At 36.8% G+C, this 18,985-nt stretch overlaps 2 protein-coding genes across 6 annotated transcripts in view; one reads left to right on the top strand and one right to left on the bottom strand.

The window, feature by feature from the left end:
• LOC134846964 (elongation factor Tu, mitochondrial-like) overlaps positions 1–18,985 on the top strand; it is a 448,088-nt gene that overhangs the window by 366,163 nt on the left and 62,940 nt on the right. The window lies entirely within an intron of this gene.
• LOC134846936 (zinc finger FYVE domain-containing protein 1-like) overlaps positions 75–18,985 on the bottom strand; it is a 436,861-nt gene continuing 417,950 nt past the window's right edge. The window contains exons 2-14 of one of the 2 annotated variants that reach the window (XM_063864381.1): positions 12,616–12,705; positions 11,933–12,407; positions 11,777–11,861; positions 11,609–11,698; positions 11,331–11,453; positions 10,956–11,159; positions 10,341–10,555; positions 9,381–9,478; positions 9,049–9,255; positions 8,347–8,635; positions 7,788–8,106; positions 7,097–7,225; positions 75–1,044 (exon numbers count right to left, since the gene is read on the bottom strand). In XM_063864381.1, the coding sequence (XP_063720451.1) occupies positions 809–1,044; positions 7,097–7,225; positions 7,788–8,106; positions 8,347–8,635; positions 9,049–9,255; positions 9,381–9,478; positions 10,341–10,555; positions 10,956–11,159; positions 11,331–11,453; positions 11,609–11,698; positions 11,777–11,861; positions 11,933–12,407; positions 12,616–12,653 (2,508 nt within the window). In that variant the 5' untranslated portion in view covers positions 12,654–12,705 and the 3' untranslated portion in view covers positions 75–808. Of the gene's footprint in view, positions 1,045–7,096; positions 7,226–7,787; positions 8,107–8,346; positions 8,636–9,048; positions 9,256–9,380; positions 9,479–10,340; positions 10,556–10,955; positions 11,160–11,330; positions 11,454–11,608; positions 11,699–11,776; positions 11,862–11,932; positions 12,408–12,615; positions 12,707–18,985 lie in introns of both variants that reach the window. The other variant, XM_063864387.1, reaches the window with a different exon arrangement.

Genomic DNA, 18,985 nt, shown 5'->3' on the forward strand with positions numbered 1-18,985 from the left:
CAGGCCTAGTTGTAATTAAGCAACGAAGGTGCAACTAGATGTATCTTAATGTGGTTGTATCCATTCGCTTAGCCAGAATAAAAATCAGGAGTCCCCGAAAGCATTGAATTAAGCAAAGACACCAGTCGAGTTATGCAGTCGTATTTGATGAGAAGAAAAATTTTTAATTCCACGCCAGCTTAACTGACTAGCAGATTTTGCAGTAAAAATTTTAATTAAAATAGGAATGTATTCAGATAGAGCACCAGCTAATCTAGGCGAAATAATCTAAAACTAAGTTAAATATTCAGACAAAATTTGTGTGAAAAAAGACAATGCTCTCAACAGAAGATTCCAATAGCACATTAAACATCATACTTATAGCTTTGGCAAATCCGAATTAATGCACAATATTCATATTTCATGATCACAGGATCCATAAGCCATATCAAGTACCATTTCACTATCTAAGCTTTCTACGTTTAACGCGTTCAACGTGTCCATAGCGGTAGCAACCTTCACCAAAATAGCAGCTTTGCATAATATTTTAATGCGACTTTGCACTGAAGTTTCGCAAAACTGAAAATCATTAATTAGAAACAAATCTTAATCATTATCGACACCACAGCACTTCTGATGTTTCGAAACATATTTGATCAAATATTATCACTTAACAACCAGCAGCAAATTGCTCAAAATCAGTTCACAGTCGGAAATTAAACAAATTGAGATCCAAAGGTAAAAGAACTCAGTTCAGCATAAAAAACCAGAATTTACAACTTGAAGAAAGTGACGAATGAAAAAATGAGTCTACGCCTGTATCTAATTATTAGGAGAAAGTTCCATTCTTGTAGCACATGGCACACACACGCACCGGATAGTCCCATCCCCTGATGGGAACTGGCACCCGGTGGGGGGAGCAGGGATCGCACACACCGTTGCCACAACATCTGCAGTGGTGGAATCGGAACTTGGCAGGGTCGAAGGGCTGATCGCAACAGTTACACTTCTTCAGTTTGAAATCCTCCACCCAATAAGCTGGTCTAGTGTAGTCCAATACAGTCGCTACAAGCAATACGTTTTCAAAGTACGTTAAGACGCAAAGGCGAATCGGAGCTTCACGCATCTCGTGCTAACGAAAAAAATCCAAGAAGATTATTGAAAAGACTTTGTAAAAAAACATGCATTTAGATTAACTCAAAGTCGATCAAAAATTGCAAAACCTACACGCCGAATATAATAAAAACCAGATCAAATTAACATCCTCACTTCAAATAGACTAAGTTAAGATCCTCCACTCCAGCGTTCAATTTAAATTAAACTAGCGTTTAACGCACCTCCAGTGCTTCGAAATTTTTCGACAACTCATGAAAAACCGCATATATTGGACACAACATCTGCAAACTTTTAGTGTACTCTGACTGCACCCAATTACAGGGTTGGTAATTTCAAACTTTTTAAATTTTTTTTAAATTCCCATTTTATAAAAGCGTCAGCTCGAAAATTTAATGGGCCTCTGCAGAAATTTAGAGGCTAGATTTGCAACCACTGAGAGTCCCTGAGAGCACCCTACTTTAGGGTTAGGAATTCAAAACTTTGTGAATTGTTATAAACCTAAGTTTCCCAAAAAAATTTTTTAAAAAAAACGTCTTATCTCGGAAACTAAAAGGATTTGAGCATTCATATTGAGAGGCAAGATTTGAGACGCCAGGGTGTATGCCGACACTAAGGTTGTATCTTCGAGTTGGTAGTTTCAAATTTTTTGAATTTCTTTGTAGATAAGTTCTTTGAGAAATTTTCAAAAAATCAAAAAACGTCACATCGCGGAAACTAAATGCATTTGAGCAGTCGCGTTTGGCAGTCGCATGTGGCAAGATTTGCAACTCTTTAGAGTACCCTGACAACAACGAACTATAGCGTTGGGAATTTCAAATTTTGAAAAATAATTAATTTAAACTTTCTGAAAATTTTGAAAAAATCACAATAAACCTCACATCTCGAAAGTTACAAGGAATTGAGCAGTCATAATCGGAGGGAAGATTCGCAATCCTCGAGAGTACTCTGACAGGACTTAACTCAGGGTTGCGAAATTCAAATTTTAAAAAAATAATAATTTAAGTTTTCTGAAAATTTCTCAAAAAATCACAAAAAACGTCTTATCTCGCAAACTACAACGATTTGAACAGTCGTATTTGGAGGCAAGATTTGTAACTTTTTAGAGTACTCTGACTGCAAACAACTACAAGGTTGGGAATTTTAAATTTTTAGAAATATTTAATTAAAATTTTCTGAAAATTTTTGAAAAAGTCACAAAAAACATCATATACAAAAACTACAAGGATTTGAGCAGTCATTTTTGGAGGCAAGATTCGCAATCCCTGATAGTACTCTGACAGTACCCAACTACAGGATTGGGATTTTCAGATTTTAAAAAAATAATCATAATATTAGTTTTGAAAAATTTTGAAAAAATCACAAAAAACGTCATGACTCGAAAACTACAAAGAATTGAGCAGTCATACTTGGAGGCAAGATTCGCAATGTTTGAGAGTACTCTGACAGGATCTAATTAGAGGGTTAGGAATTTCAGATTTTTAAAAAATAATAATAATTTAAGTTTTCTGAAAATTTTGAAAAAAATCACAAAAAACGTCATATCTCAAAAACTGCAAAGAATTGAGCAGTCATACTTGGAGGCAAGAATCGCAATCTTTGAGAGTACTCTGACAGGACCTAACTACAGGGTTGGGAATTTCAGATTTTTAAAAAACTAATAAGAATTTAAGTTTTCTGAAAATTTTTGAAAAAATCACAAAAAACGTCTTATCTCGAAAACTACAAGGATTTGAGCAGTCATTTTTGGAGGCAAGATTTGCAATCCCTGATAGTACTCTGACAGTACCCAACTACAGGATTGGGATTTTCAGATTTTTTAAAAATTATCATAATATTAGTTTTCTGAAAATTTTTGAAAAAATCACAAAAAACGTCATATCTCGAAAACTACAAAGAATTGAGCAATTATACTTGGAGGCAAGATTCGCAATCTTTGAGAGTACTCTGACAGGACCTAACTATAGGGTTCGGAATTTCAGATTTTTAAAAAACTAAGAATTTAAGTTTTCTGAAAATTAATGAAAAAATCACAAAAAAAACGTCATATCTTGAAACTACAAAGAATTGAGCAGTTATATTTGGAGGCAAGATTCGCAATCTTTGCGAGTACTCTGACAGGACCTAACTATAGGGTTGGGAATATCAGATTTTTAAAAAACTAATAATAATTCAAGTTTTCTGAAAAATTTTGAAAAAATAGCAAAAAACGTCATATCTCGAAAACTACAAAGAATTGAGCAGTGATATTTGAAGGCAAGATTCGCAGCCTTTGAGAGTACTCCGACAGGACCTAACTACAGGGTTGGCAATTTCAGATTTTAAAAAAATAATAATTTAAGTTTTCTGAAAATTTTGAAAAAAATCACAAAAAACGTCATATCTCGAAAACTACAAAGAATTGAGCAGTCATACTTGGAGGCAAGATTCGCAATCTTTGAGGGTACTCTGACAGGACCATACTATAGGGTTGGGAATTTCAGATTTTTAGAACACTAAGAATTTAAGTTTTCTGAAAATTTTTGAAAAAATCACAAAAAACGTCATATCTCGAAAACTACAAGGATTTGAACAGTCATATTTGGAGGCAAGGTTTGTAATCCCTTAGAGTACTCTGACAGTACCCAACTACAGGGTTGGGAACTTCAAGTTTTGTAAATTATTTTATTTGAAATTTCTGAAAATTTTTAAAAAATCTCAAAATTGTCTTATCTCGTTAACTAAAATGATTCGGGCATTCAAAATTGGAGGCCAAATTCGGAACCCCTAATTCGATATTGGGATGCTTAATTTAAACTCGGTAAAAAAACCATTAAAATCAAATTGGCAAATCGAAAAAAAAATTCTTAACCATTGCAATATACGATATAGCTTAAACATGCAAAAATAATACGTTGAAAAAGCTTAAACATGGCGAGATAGTGAAGCCCGCATTTAAATATATAATAGATTTGTTAAGCGCTGCGTGTAAAATGAAATGTTCTAATTGGCGGAAAATTCGAACTCAGAACCAAGTTAACATCCTCCCCCTAAACGTAATTGGGGGATGCTAATTTGGTCCTCAAAACCTTTCACATCCTAAAGAGGCCCTCATCTTCATCGCGTTAATCTTGTATAACAAACACAAAATATTTGGACAAAACAAGGATTGCCACAGAGGCGAAGCATTAATAGAACCAGTCAATTTTATTTTAAAAAAATTACCAGCTAATATGCCTCAATTTAAAGAGCAGTCTATGGAGCAGAAATAAAATGAAAAAATTAAATGTAATAAAAATAAAATGATTTTTTTTTTAATTTTGAGATTTTTTTTGTGAAAATCATCTCCCCACACGCTTTACTTGGAAATATACAAAAAAAGCTATCAAATGAGCATTTTTAGTTGCGACTTAAGTTGGAAAACAATTCCTTTGAAGTAGTACACTACATTAGGTTTGAATAAAAATTAACACAGAGGCGAAACTGAGCTTCGCAACATTTGCGATACAAAAAAGAATGCTGGTTACAAACAAATGAAAGAAAAATTTAAAAAATTGAAACTTCAAAAAATCGTTCTTGCTAAAACATATTATTAAAACTGCAACAAAAGGGCAAGAAAAATGCAGAACAAAAGTAGGTTCACTGTTAGAAATTTTACAAGGAGCTTTCAAAATGCTAGAAAGAAGCCGAAATTTTAAGAAAGTCCTTTCTGCGGAACTAAACCGACAAAAATAGGCAGACAGACCATAATCTGAACTAGCCGAAAATTTTCAGTTTGCAAAAAACAGATCTCGACTAGAATCAAACTTGGAAGAAAACTGAACCTGAAAACTGAAGAAAAAGATGATAGTTCAAAAAAGCACAAAAAACTCAGTTCCAAAACACAGGTCGCGTTCAGATTCGAGCTGCAATCCTTTTACGTCTCAAGCAGTTCTGTTACCTCTACGTCTTGTGTGCCAGATGGTTGATTGAAGTTGAATTTCTAATTAGCAATCGGTACTTAAACAAAGCCGAAAAACCTGAGCAGAAACTCTTCATACCAAAAAAAAAATCTCAACAACATTTTTTTCCAGACCCCTTTTACGCTAAGAACACAAATTTCCTTTCAGTACTAGGGGCCCAGCTGAAAGCTGGAGAGACCTGTTTGATTATTTTAATATTGATTATTTTAAAATTGTTTTAAAATTTCAGGTTTCTCAAGTCGATAGCGCCCTTCCTACGCAAAAAAAAGTGAAAGAGAAGCTTATGCATCACAAATCTGGATGGGTAGTTTTTGAAGAAATCGAAAAAGTTTGAAAAAATGGCCTAAAAACCGAAATATTGACTATTCCTAAGTGTATAGCTCTTCCCCTAGACAAATTAGGGACGAGCCGTTTGTGTAGGGGGGTTCCTACAACCTGGTCTATCGACTAAACCCTTAATCCCAAATCTGGACGGGTAGTTTTTGAGGAAATCGGAAAGATTTGAAAAAAGGCCAAAAAAGTGACATTTCCTAAGTCTATAGCTCTTTTCTAGGCAAGTTAAGGACCAGCCGCGTGTGCGGGGGAGTTTCCTACAACCTGGTCTATCGATTAAACCCTTAATTCCAAATCTGGATGGGTAGTTTTTGAGGAAATCGATAATTTCCGAAAAAAATAGGCAAAAAAATCAAAAAAGTGACTTTTACTAAGTCTATAGCTCTTCCCCTAAGCAAATTAGGGACCAGCCGCTTGTGCATGGGGGGTTCCTACAACCTGGTCTATCGATTAAACCCTTAATCATAAATCTGGACGGGTAGTTTTTGAGGAAATCGGAAAGATTTGAAAAAAGGCCAAAAAAGTCAAAAAAGTGACTTCTCCTAAGTCTATAGCTCTTCCCCTAGGCAAGTTAAGGACCAGCCGCTTGTGCAGGGGAGTTTCCTACAACCTGGTCTATCGATTAAACCCTTAATTCCAAATCTGGATGGGTAGTTTTTGAGGAAATCGATAATTTCCGAAAAAATAGGCAAAAAAATCAAACAAGTGACTTTTCCTAAGTCTATAGCTCTTCCCCTAAGCAAATTAGGGACCAGCCGCTTGTGCATGGGAGTTTCCTACAACCTGGTCTATCGATTAAACCCTTAATTCCAAATCTGGATGGGTAGTTTTTGAGGAAATCGATAATTTCCGAAAAAATAGGCAAAAAAATCAAAAAAAAGACTTTTCCTAAGTCTATAGCTCTTCCCCTAAGCAAATTAGGGACCAGCCGCTTGTGCATGGGAGTTTCCTACAACCTGGTCTATCGATTAAACCCTTAATCCCAAATCTGGACGGGTAGTTTTTGAGGAAATCGAAAATTTCCGAAAAAAATGGGCAAAAAGTGAAAAAGGTACCGAGTTGTGAAGCTTTTCTAAGACCGTAGGGGGTGGGGTAGGGTAAAAATTGCCCTAAATTGCATGCAGGCAGGTAGGTGAAACGCTACTGAGTCCATTGGTACCACTTTTATGAGAATCTGACGGGTAGTTTTTTGGGAAAGCGAATTTTTCGAAAAAGCGTCTCAAAAAAAAAAAATAAAAAAAAAAAAAACCAGATCTCATCTGGAAGAAAAAACGTTTCCATAATACCTGTTTAATAAATCAACCAGGAATTCAAACGAAACTATGAGAGGCCACCAATTCGATATAAAAAAAAAACCGAAACCCAATGAGCCAAAAAATAAGAAAAAAAATGAATTTCAACAAAACGAGTTGGTAAAACAACAACCAACATAAAAAGCTAATTTTATGCAGGCCGTATATATAAAATGCTAACATGCTCGAATAATGTATAATGCAACAGAAAGGCCCAGTAGATGAACGGGTCCAGGAGAAGGATGAGTATTTTGAACAAAGTTCTTTTCGGGGAAAAAGTATAGTACCCGATTGCAATACCCTTAAAAATATTTTTGTAAAAATACGATCAGCAACATCCCTTCCCAACAAAAAAAAACGGAAAAACCTTCAACCTATTCAATAAAATTTGATGACTATCGAAATCAGCATAGTGTGCGTTGAAGTCGTTGATTCTACCTTTCGGGACTTCAACGGCAGATGATATGGCGGACACCGAGCTGCGCACGACTTCTGTAATGATGCGTGGCTTCAACTTCCTGTAGGCCTCCTCGTCTACTCCCTTGTCTTGGCCAGTGGCTGCAGCGGCTTTAAAGACATAAGACCAATTGTCCACATGTACATGCACTAACATTCAAGCTGTCCTCGCAACGATTACAGGTAAAAGTGTGCCTCGAACTATCTAATTTTCTATGGGATGCGGAGACCTTTGTCATTTCACAATCACTCACCTTGATAGAAAATTAGATGAACCATTTTTCCGAGAAATATTTTCGTATCATGTTGAAGCTTTATCAATTTCAAGTATCTTCAATGATTGCCAATTTGGCTCTGTTTCCTTTGCCCACCTCACATAAGCATAATTTTATGGTGTAACGAGGGGTTATACTAGATGAAGTATATGACCAAATATGTTTGCCATTGCCTAATTAGTCTGCATGCCAATTTTGGTAACAATCAGAAATTGTGATTAGTAAGTTTACCTGTAAAATTTCACAGGTGTGGAAAAAGGAAAAAGAGTCGCCAATTTTTTCATAAAATGGCTTAATTAGAAAAAACTGGGTAATACGTTGTTTTTTTTATTTCCGCTGGGAATTTATTCCACAACCAAATTAGTTCACCCAAAATGTTATCAGCAGCTAATACGCACCTTCATTAGCAGTCGAAGATTTCCTCGAGTTTTGGCACGAAAAGCAAACTCGAACCGGCTCATCTCCCCAGCCTCTCTCTGGAACTGGCATTCGATAGTTGCTGCAAGAGTCGCAGAAACCTTTCCCGCACGCCCTACAGTGATGCTTAGTGAGACTATCAGAATCGCTTCTTCTATGGTGACTCATCAAATTGTTGTTGCTGTTGTTGGCCGATCTTCCGTTGAGATAGTCGTCTTGGAACACTGTCGTATCTTCTCCTGCCCCTTCTATTTCAGCTTGGTATGTGTCTTTGAAAGGCAGTTTACATTGGTGACATTCCTGGAATAGGGTATGACAATTTAACTCAATTGATGTGTACATGCAGTAACAACAGAATTCGCATACTAGCTTGACGCCCTGTATAATAACAGAACCCGTTAAGTAAAATCTTTGATGTTTTACTTAATAGTTGCTTGATACAATATGAAACGTTTTCCATACAACGAAACATTCTAATTACTCATTCAAGTACCCAGCGCAAAAAATTGAATAGGAAAGCAAACTTGGGAAATTGCTAGCCTTTATTTCGGAGTTCGGAACCCAGTACTCAGGCGCGACTTGGTCCGTAGCCCAGTCAGACACGTATCCTATTGGTCTTGCTGTGAGAGACGAAATAGTACCAGCAACATTGCTCAGCCCATCTATGAGTTGTCTGCATGCATTGTGACTACCCTGAAAAATCTGGTTGCCATCTGGCCATACATGAGCTATCTCTACTCGCACACATTCTTCCTCTGGGTTCCTGTTGCCATACCAGTATTTTCTACTGTTGTAGATTACTCCGCATTTGGGACACTCAAGAACGTACCTAAAACATTCATGGAAACTTTGTTATTGGCTTTCTCAATAAATTTTGCCGAGATGGTTTATCCGAAATTCTTTTGATTAGCATCAACATTGTAAGTCACAGAGCTGTGACTGAAACTAAGTTCTTGAAAAACTAAATTGACGTTCCAAAAATATCACTTTGGCTGAATTTAAAACTTTGGCTGAATTTACATATTTCCTACATCTCCTCGATTTGAGAATGCTTTAAGAAGCTATTAGCCGCCCGGAAGATGATCACCATTATTTTTCAAAAAATTTAAGGCGATTGGCAACATTGTTTATTTCTATTTCAGAAATTGCAAGATAATTTTAAATTTAAATCAAAATTTTTTTGGCACTGAGAATAGTATTGTGTAACAAGATTACATCTGGGCAAAAAAGAACTCAACTCACCCCTGCCAGGCGTACTTGGCCAGTCCACTCCACACACTGTCTCCCGACTGAGCTGTCTTCGGAATGACTACCCTGTCTTCTCCGTCCTGCCAGCATCGTTTGCAGATGAACGTCTTGTTCTGGAACTGCTCCTGGTAGTGACACCTCACATCCGAACTGTGCTTCCTGCCACTCTTCACGTGGTTCATGCTATGTCGACACCGACTCCTGGAAACCCAATCTGTTAGATTTTATCGAGATTAAAAGCAAAGAAATTTCAAGTTTTTTCATGAAACCTTTTCTTTAAAAAAAGCGGAAAGATGTGCTTAGCTTCTCAAGAAAATGTGACTCACTTGCAAGCCATGCACTGGACTGAGCACGTGAAGTACTCATCCGGTAGAGTGTTCATTACCATATTGTCCACTGGTCCATTGAACTTCTCGTTCAGCGCCTAAAACAACAATAAGTAATAGCAAGGATAGCCGGTTGCTGAGCAATTAGCACACTAAGTTCCGACCACAAAAAAAAAACGTTTAAAAAGTTTCATTTCTTTCAAATTGTGTCGTTCTTTTTGTTCGTTTAGCAATGAGAGGATCTGAACGGAAGCCAAAATTTTAGGATAGTCGATAGTGAATTAGACAAATTCGAATAAAAATTGTTTCATCGTACTGTTATTATAAAAGTTGTTTCATTATTGCCAGAATCTATTGCAATGTGCCGACTGAATTTCATCGCTATGTGTTCAAAATTAAAACTGACGCGTAACATGGGGTACACTGTTTATAACTGCAAACTTAGGCTGTTGTCACCCACACTCGGTACGACGTATATCTGTTAAAGCTCCTTCACACAGCTCCTTGACTATAAAAACGACCTCTCAAACTTTTATTCATCTATTGAAGACCAAACATAACCTGTTTCTATCTTTGCAAGAAACGCACAATGTTCCCAGTACAAAAATTTGCAAAAAACGTTCTATCACTTCCTCCAGTTTTCTGTTATTGTTTTAAGGTAAAAGTAACCATTGAATTAGTTAACAAGCTGCAAAAGGACGCTCCTAAGATAATGTGCAAATTGCAGGCAAATTAGATTGGGAGAGAATTCGTGTCAATTACCCGACGTAATTTGCACTGAACCTTTTCCTGTGGACTTAGAGACAACTGCTTGAGTTTTGATTGACTCCGAATAACCTCTTATAATTTTTTAATACGATTTTTTAACCTCCTGTGCCCATTTCTTGAGGTACCTCACATGGGTCGAAAAAACCCTAGTCGGAAAAATAAAAATGAATTCACTAGGAGTCATGAAATAACCTGAAGCAGTTGGAACACTATGTGAAGTGGCCTGGTGGACCTGACTGCAGTCTTGCCTATCTCAGTGCACACTTCCTCCCTGAGAGTGGAGAAGTCAGTGATGGGTCTAGTGGAGGGAGTCCTCACTCCCAGGTAGCTGACGGAACTGAAGCCCTCGGCTGACCTGCCAATCTGCGAAAAGCGCTCCTTCAATTGCTCCGTAGTCGTGTAGTCACCTATTGCAAAGTTGAGAAAAGCTACCCCCAATGAGAAAACAACATGAAAAGCATTTCTTGCAAAAATATGAGTTGCCTAACAGCGGCTTCATTCAATTTATGAAGGATCTTCTTCAGCATTGTGATGGATCTACAAAAAGTGAATTTAATCAAAACGAAACATTTTCCGAGAAAAGCACCTAAGAACTCCTATGCCAGCTTCGAAACTTTCTCTTTCATCTGTAAGAAATAAATTCTTTTCAAATCGACTATTATAGTGTTGGTCGGCCTAAAAATGGGTGTTGTAAAATAGAACCATGTGAAGAAGACCCTTTGAGCGGTGATGGGATCGAATCCCCCTAAATCTGTTCCTACACGACTTCTATATTTGATCAATGAATAGTGTGTTCAATCGTCTAACCATCGTCCTTGAGAGGTTCTGTGAATGTCGTCTCGTGAAAGAGGATGAGCGAGGGTCCCAGGTTGGAGATGGACACTCGTCTGTTCTCAGAGATGGTTTTCAACTCGGGCGAGAAGTACTTCAAGTATGCGCCAGAGGCATCTCCCAGAAACTGGAATGTGTCACTGTGTAGACGATCACTCCGAGTGCGGTAGATGATGATATCTTAACAGACACAAGCAATCAATTTTATTCAATTATAAATTAGTGGTCAAAATGGACCCTCAATGCCAAACCATAACTTTACAAACTTTTAATAACTTGAATCATTTTAATAACTTGAATCATTTGTATTCAGTCCAGATAAATCTTCATCATATGTTTACATTTACTAACCAGATATGGCTAAGATTTTAACTAGTAGTCTGGATCGCACATTCTGATTGTTTGTCACTCCCAGAAGACCCTCAGTGTCCAGAATGAGCGCTTTGTTGTCCTGGTCATACGCCGCCCAAACTCCTAAAAATATCAGTGCGAAAATTTCATATTAGCCTACAAATCATTTGCTTGTGGTATTAGGAGAAAAACATCGCTCATGAATGGGAATCCGAAAAGTATGCAAGATAATCAAGTACGCGATTAACTTCTAACAAGAGTTTTATAATAAGACTTACCAACTGTTCCAGTTATTTGAGAACTGCTTGTTTTGAAAACTTCTTTCCCGCCGAAGAAGGTATGGTTTAGAGTGTGACTTTTCCCATCTCCTAAAATCAAAACAATATCGAATTTATGTTAAACTCCCAAACGGATTCAATTTTCTCATTTTATTCAACTTAGCCAACCTGTGTTTCCAAATATGGAGACAACTTTGACAGGATTATTTTCGGTACACTGCAGCTTGTGTGCAAACTCTCTCGCAGAATTGAACTAAAATGATTTTATTTGTTATGTTAAAAATCATTTTAAATTTCAATTCTTCTCATCAATAACAACCCTACCATCAATCGCTCTTCAGAGTCAATCAGAGGGACACTTGAGTTTTCATCTTGTATCGAAATTGAGTCAAACTCGGGCGGCGAACAGTTTCCCTCCCGTCTTGATGGTGTCCTTCCATTTTGGCCACCATGGAAGGGATTAAAGTTAAGCGTGACCGGATGAGCGGGATGGTTCACTTCATTCAACGATTCACTGGAATATGATCTCTTGAAGTCTATGCCTACGTTAGCATCTAACACTGCAGTTGCCGACGACATCGGATTAGAATTTTTTCCTATTTGACCTTCAGATGATGACCCTTCAGAGAAAAAGTCTAAGTCGAAGTCAATTAATTTCTGTGGTGCTAATTCAATGAAGGTATGCACACAGTTTTCAGTTGAAGATTTTGGTTGATTTGTAAAGCTTCTTTTTTCAGAGCACTTGAAACACACGTGAATTTTGCACTTGTAACAAAGAAGGTCCGCTGTGTCAGAACACCTGAAAGAGCAGGATTTCTAAAGAGAATTTAAAGAGACGTGAATGCAAATGAGACCAACATTTAAGATCAAACAACTTCCTGTAGATTTCAACAGGCTTTTTATTTTTTAAAATTTAGTTTTCCAATGTTATTGATAACTCAAAACCGAACACAGATAATAAGTATTTAAAAAGTTGATTCCATGGTATATTTTTTTATGTAACGCACCTTTCACTCCTGCATGACGCGATGTTCTGTGGATTCATTTTAGAGCAACCATCTCAGTTGCCATCAAGTATCACTCGGATACCAATTTACCTGAAAATATTACTCATAACTCGCAAACACAATTGAATAATATTTCAACTGCTTCAACTGAGCATAATTCGCGATATACAGTCACGGAAAACAGTTGCAAATTTTTGATTTCAACGAGCAAATTAGCAATTTTTTTAACGTTTTTATTGTTTTCTCTGCAACTATTTAAAATATAGCGTTCAAATTTTGACAAATTCCAAATGAAACAAATTGGAAGGCCTTAGACGGGCCAAAATTCGAGAAAATGTTTCGCAGGCATACACTAGCCAGTATATCATAACTAAATGTAGAAGTGCTCTTGCTGTTCAATAACCTTGCAACAATCTAAGAAATTTGTGGGCTCAAATTAGTTCTTTGAGAAGCTGATGAGCTTGAATTACTCATTATGTCGTCAAAAACTGACAAATAACAGAATTGAAAGAGTTACATGGATCGGCGTCAAAAAACGGTAATATCTGTTTTGACAACAAATACATTAAAAGTTCTTGAGAGCTTATAGCGAAAGATGGACAAAATTTGCATACAACATAAACTGCTAAAAAGAATTCTGTACATGGATTGGAGCATTAACTTTCGAAAAAAATGCTGGAACCGTTCTTTTGTTGACTTATTTCGATCGTCAGCGCGAAAACATTCATAAACTTAAGCCGTTTTTCGATGCCGGACTAAGTAACTCGTTCAATTTCTGTATGTAGTTTTTTCTTTGAATAAACAATAACTCAAGCTCATCAGCTCTAAGAACTAATGGAGCCCATAAATTCAAATTCCTTATACTGCTTGCGAGGATTTTTTCACAGCAAGAACACTTGTAAAACTAGTTGTGATATACTGGATAAATTACGCCGTCGAATCAAAATTTCTCACAATTTGAAATTTGCTCATTTGCTCGTTCAAATCAAAAAGTTCCAACTTCTATGTCCCGTTTCTGTAACCCAGATTTCTTTGAGCCAAAACGATGTTTAAAAGGAACATATTCTGTCAAGCTCTTCAAATAAACAACAGCTGATTTCAAAAATAAGCATCTCAGAAATCAAATACTTAACTGTATTTTAACCATTTTGCGGAAAAAATAACACCCTCAGACAATTTGATTTTATCGATTTAAATCAATTAAACTGCGACGAGAAACATGGTAACTTAGTTAAAGCCGGATTTCGAAACTATCTGTCAACTGGAGATTTAAACACAACAAGACTGCTGGTATCAGGTTGAAGCCCTGAATGTTCCGACAACCCTTAAAACCTATGGAGCCATGTTCATGGAAAAGAATGGAAGTTGAGTATTTCAAAATCATTGAAATTTTGGAAAACCATTTCCCAAACGCTATGTTAAGAACAAAAAGTAGAATTTGCATAAGGCAAAGTACTCAAACATAGCCAATCGCAGATTGGAAAAGAGTAAGGAACGCAAGTAACCATAAAAAAAACACTGACTTTCTTGAAAAAACTTTCGAATTTCAAAAAAATAGATGCCTATTAAGCTCTTTGAATTTCTAGAAAAAATTGAAGATTGGCGCTTTTTTGATAACATGAACCCAGCTAGAGAAAACTGAATCAATAGGTAAAGTTTTTATTCCGATGGAAATCTAAAAATTAAATTCCGCTTTTGAAACTAGAAATCATTCACGTTTTTTCGCGCCATTTCCACGTTCGTTTTTGATGAGTGCAATTTCCGTCACTTTCAGCAGATGAATTTCAATTGTTAGTTAAATCTCAAAAAGTTAAATACGAACGTCGAAATGGCGCAAAAAAACGTGAACGATTTCTAGTTTCGGAAGTGGATTTGATTTTTTATACCTTAGTGCATTCATAAATGCATCAATATGCATGAATGCACATGTAGTTATCAGAGACTCTCAAGACTTCCTGAAAAAAAAATCAACAAGACCTATTTAAGAGTCTTCACTACGTTCATTTCTCTTAAAAATTCAGCTACTTCTTGAATTCGATCTTCAGGAAAGTTGCATACAAACGTAAGTATTCAGAAGAAGAGCACAAAAAAACTACTACTCAAAACTCTGATCCTTCTGAAGCAGTTGAAACACAAGGTCAAAAGTACACTTATACAATGTACAGTTGCTTATGTACAGTAGACTTCTGAATGGAAAATACAATGTAAAATTCACAGATGAAATACAAATTGTTGGTAGAGACAGAAGAAGAAGATTAGTCCTCCCAGAGATAAGAAATGAAGTGCAGAGACTGAAATTCTTGTACAGGACGGGGCACAGAGTCAAGGTCATCAATTTTCGATGAACAGCATTTGAAGAAAAAACTGATCGAATATATGTAGAGCTACTTCGAAAGAAACTGGAACGAACAGAACACTTGCACATGGAGTTTTTTTTCGTTTGTGAAAACTTTCGTGATAATCCTAGAACTTAGTAGCGGGGCTAATACCCCAGTGACATCCACTCCACGAAGCCAAGATAATACAGGAGGAAACTTTATTCATAAGCAAAAACCACGGAATATGCATCTGTTCAACCGCGGATTTACTTCTGCAATGATTAATATTCGGTCACCGAATCCGCAAAATCTGGCAAAAACGTTTCAGGGATTCCGAAACTTTTGGCTTCTATGTAGTAATACTTTGGTCAAGGAATCCTCGACCAACCCGATATTCAAAGTATTTAGATAATGTTAGGGATCCAAGGCTCCAAATTCACAGGTTCAAAACCACCGAATCTCATTTGAGACACCTAAGCATCGGATTGCACTATTGCCATTACTTATGCAAAAAAAACAGACATATATACATTTACTACATTACAGAAATTTAAAAATTTACAATCAATACAGACATCAAAAATTACTTTTATCAGTATCCTTTTGTGCGAAGATACGCTGCTAATTTCTCGGTTGCTTCTACGCATACTGCAGGGTACATTGGAGGAATATATAGTGATATTAAAATGTACAGCCTCGTTTTGACCAAAATAAGACCGGCTTTGCTCGCAGAATGTTTGCAATAAATTGAATCACTGTCTGCTCTGACCACTGAGAATATTGTTTCTAAGATAAAAGTTTATATTTCAAACATGACTACAATTTTCAACGCTTTAAAATTGTTCCACCGAAAATGAGAACTTTGTCAAGGTAACAATTTTCCCCGGTTTTCCAGAAACTATCAAAGCTAACATCCGTTCAAAAAAAATAAAAAAACAATTACAATTTTTGTTCCGACAAAATAGCGAGAAGCAAAATTGGGTTCTTTCCCATGATAGATCTCCCTTCGAATTATAGGAGCTAGTGTAATAATGGGAATTAACCAGGCGAGCGGATCTAGGAACTTTTCGAGGGGGGGGGGGCGGACTTTAAAACAATTTTTGAAAATTTTGTCGAACTTTTTTTTAGTTCGACCAAATTGATTTTCTGAGCTCTCCCAGACCAATATAAAGACCCTATTTTGACCCAATTTTCTGCGCCTATTTTGACTTAAATTTTTGAAAAAAGGCCAAAAAAGCATTTTTAGGCACTTTTTGGGAAATTTTCGACCAAAAAATCGCATTTTTTCGGCTCGCTCTCCCCCTCAAAATTAGTATAGATTGGCGCCAAATGCGCCTTTCGAAAAATTTTAAGGTCAGTGAGTCATAAATGGGTATCTCAAAATAGTACATAGGGGGACGCTTTGAGTCCGCAGGGGGTCGAATTCCTGAGGGATGGGCGTCCGCGCCCCCCCCCCTAAATCCGCTTCTGGAAATTACACAAAAATCATACTGTTGTCGGCCACGTTTTTGGAACTAGGCAGGGAAAGGAGCCCAAACTTGTATACAGATATTTTTCACATAAAATCAGGTAACAAAAAATATATTTTTCCTGTCGTAATTGAAGATGCAAAATTATCCAAAAAAAATTGTTTAGTCATTTTTTAATTTTTTACTCAACCCGTCAGAGGCTCAGCCCAGAGGTTAATTATTTAAAGTCGAAATAGATAGCATGTTTGTTGCTATTTGTTCACCATAGTTTCATTGCATTATGACAACGTTAAAGTAGTTTTCAAAATTAAAATTAAGGAAAGTGGAAAAGAGCCGTCCACACTTAATGATGACTGATGAGCCCTTTAAGCTACCGCTATCATGCAAGTGCCCATCTTGCAAATTGCAGCGCGCGCAATTTGAACCAGCAAATATGCTTGCTAGGCACCACCACCACCACTGATTTTATTGATGTTAGAATAAAACTATTCATGCTAGTAATTAACATGATAGCATGATTGAACCTATGTTCGAAAAAAATCTAACCCTGAATTTCAAATCCATCTTCTCTAACTTGAGGAGGATTTTTAAACGCGTCAACACAATTCATGCAGTGTTCAGAATTCAGGACGAAATTTTGAGTGGAGTATTTACACCCTGAGTCTTTCAATGATATCACGGCCACTCCTTCGACATGTCTCGTTGACAACAAAGCATCTTGAAAAAGTTGATGAAAGTCAAGCATTTTAATCTGGAAAGAATGGATTGATCTCTGCATTATTAAATTAATCTAAACCAATTCAGTCCACAGATTGACGAAATTAACCTTAATTTCAGGTTTTCTCAAAGGCTTTTTTCAAGGAAAATTTCGGACAAAAACAACTTTGACAACGACCGAGAGAAAACGACCACAGTAAATTTGGTTGTTGAATAGAATTTACAGTTACTGAAGAAATTTTTGCTAAAAAGCAAATTTCAAACGTTTTCGCAACTATGTGCATCGTCAGGATTTTTACAATAAACTAATCTAAATGACGATAAAACATCAATTTACAAATGTTATTTACAATAAATCACATACAATTTGGTTCTAAACCATCATGATAAAAAATTAGCCAATCACAGTTGACCTCTAAATTAATACTAAGATTAAAATACTTTTAACCTCTAAAATTAAATAAACTTTTTAAATTAATTTGTCTGGAAGTTTCTGAGTCATAATTTCGATTTAGACATGTACTTTTAAATAAAAAACTAAAAATATTTTGGGACTAAATTTTCAGTGTTAACTCCCTGCTCCTAAACTCATCGCGCGTGTTCAAGCCCGGTTTGTCTTTCCTGATATGTATTACCTCTAGTGTTAGCAATTTTGTTTGGTTGTTTGACCTATCTATAATTTCCCAATTAAGATCTGCGCTATTTCCCACAAGTTGGCATTGCTGAAGGTGGAGGCCTACCGGTGAGTCTGCTTTCTTATGTTCCTCAACTCTAGTGGTCAAATGTCGAACAGTTTTTCCGACATAGGTGGAAAAGCATCCACTACATGACATTTTATAAACCACTCTTGACTTGAGGTCATTAGAAAATGCTGACTTCAGTGATAGTAAACATGATTCTAGTTTTCTTGTTTTGAAAATCACTTGAACGTTAGTTAATTTTCGTAACCTGTTAGCAAATTATTGGCTCTGGTTACCTCTGTATTGTACCATCAGCATTAGGGGCTTCCCATCCTTTGGTGATTGAACTGACAAACACCTCTCACTATCCAGAGGCTTGCCCTTACCCTCCATGATCTTGCACAAGGCGTCTGAAGCCACCTTTGCGGACCAATTTTCAGGGCTATGATTGTCAGCCATTGCGCCCTATTAGTTTCCATAGCCTTATCAAATTGCTCTCAGCTAGATGTACTCCTGAAAACCCTGTGTACAGTGCCTTGCATATCACTACGCTTATACTGCGTTGGGGCGCAGCTTCTATAATTCAGTATAGTCCCTGTTTCTGTTGGTTTTTGATGCCAACTGCAAGTTACATGCCTAGCCTGCGATACAATTATGTTCAAATCCAGGAACGGCAAATTCCCCTACGAATTAGTTTTCTCTAGTGAACTGCAAATTTGAATGAGGAGAATTGGCGGCATCGAGAAGACAACTCGGCTCCCCTCTAACTGTTCTAACAAGGTCATCTTGAGGAACAATTTCACCTGGGGAATATCCTTCTCCTTGTTCTTAGCTCGGCAGCAGCTTTTACAGTACCAGACTATCTCGGTTATTGATGCGTATACGTCATCGGACATTTTTCCGCATTTTAGATGATACCAGTTTCGGCAACTCTCGCATTCAACCCCCTTTGATCTATATGTGACTTTCCTGCTGCAACATGGACACAAGCCGTTTTTGTCATTAATTTGCTGTACCTCCGTTCCCACCGGTATTTCTTGTCTTAGAGCAAACTCGTACTCTTTCAGCCATAAGTTTGCCAGAATTACAGCGACGGACGCGCCCATTGCTAAACCATCAAATTGTACATACCATGAATCATTACACTTGAAATATACTTTGCTGAGCGCCATATTCAAAAGCCTTT

The sequence above is a fragment of the Symsagittifera roscoffensis genome, chromosome 1 (genome assembly GCF_963678635.1).
Source record: "Symsagittifera roscoffensis chromosome 1, txSymRosc1.1, whole genome shotgun sequence".
Taxonomy (NCBI): Eukaryota; Metazoa; Xenacoelomorpha; order Acoela; family Convolutidae; genus Symsagittifera; species Symsagittifera roscoffensis.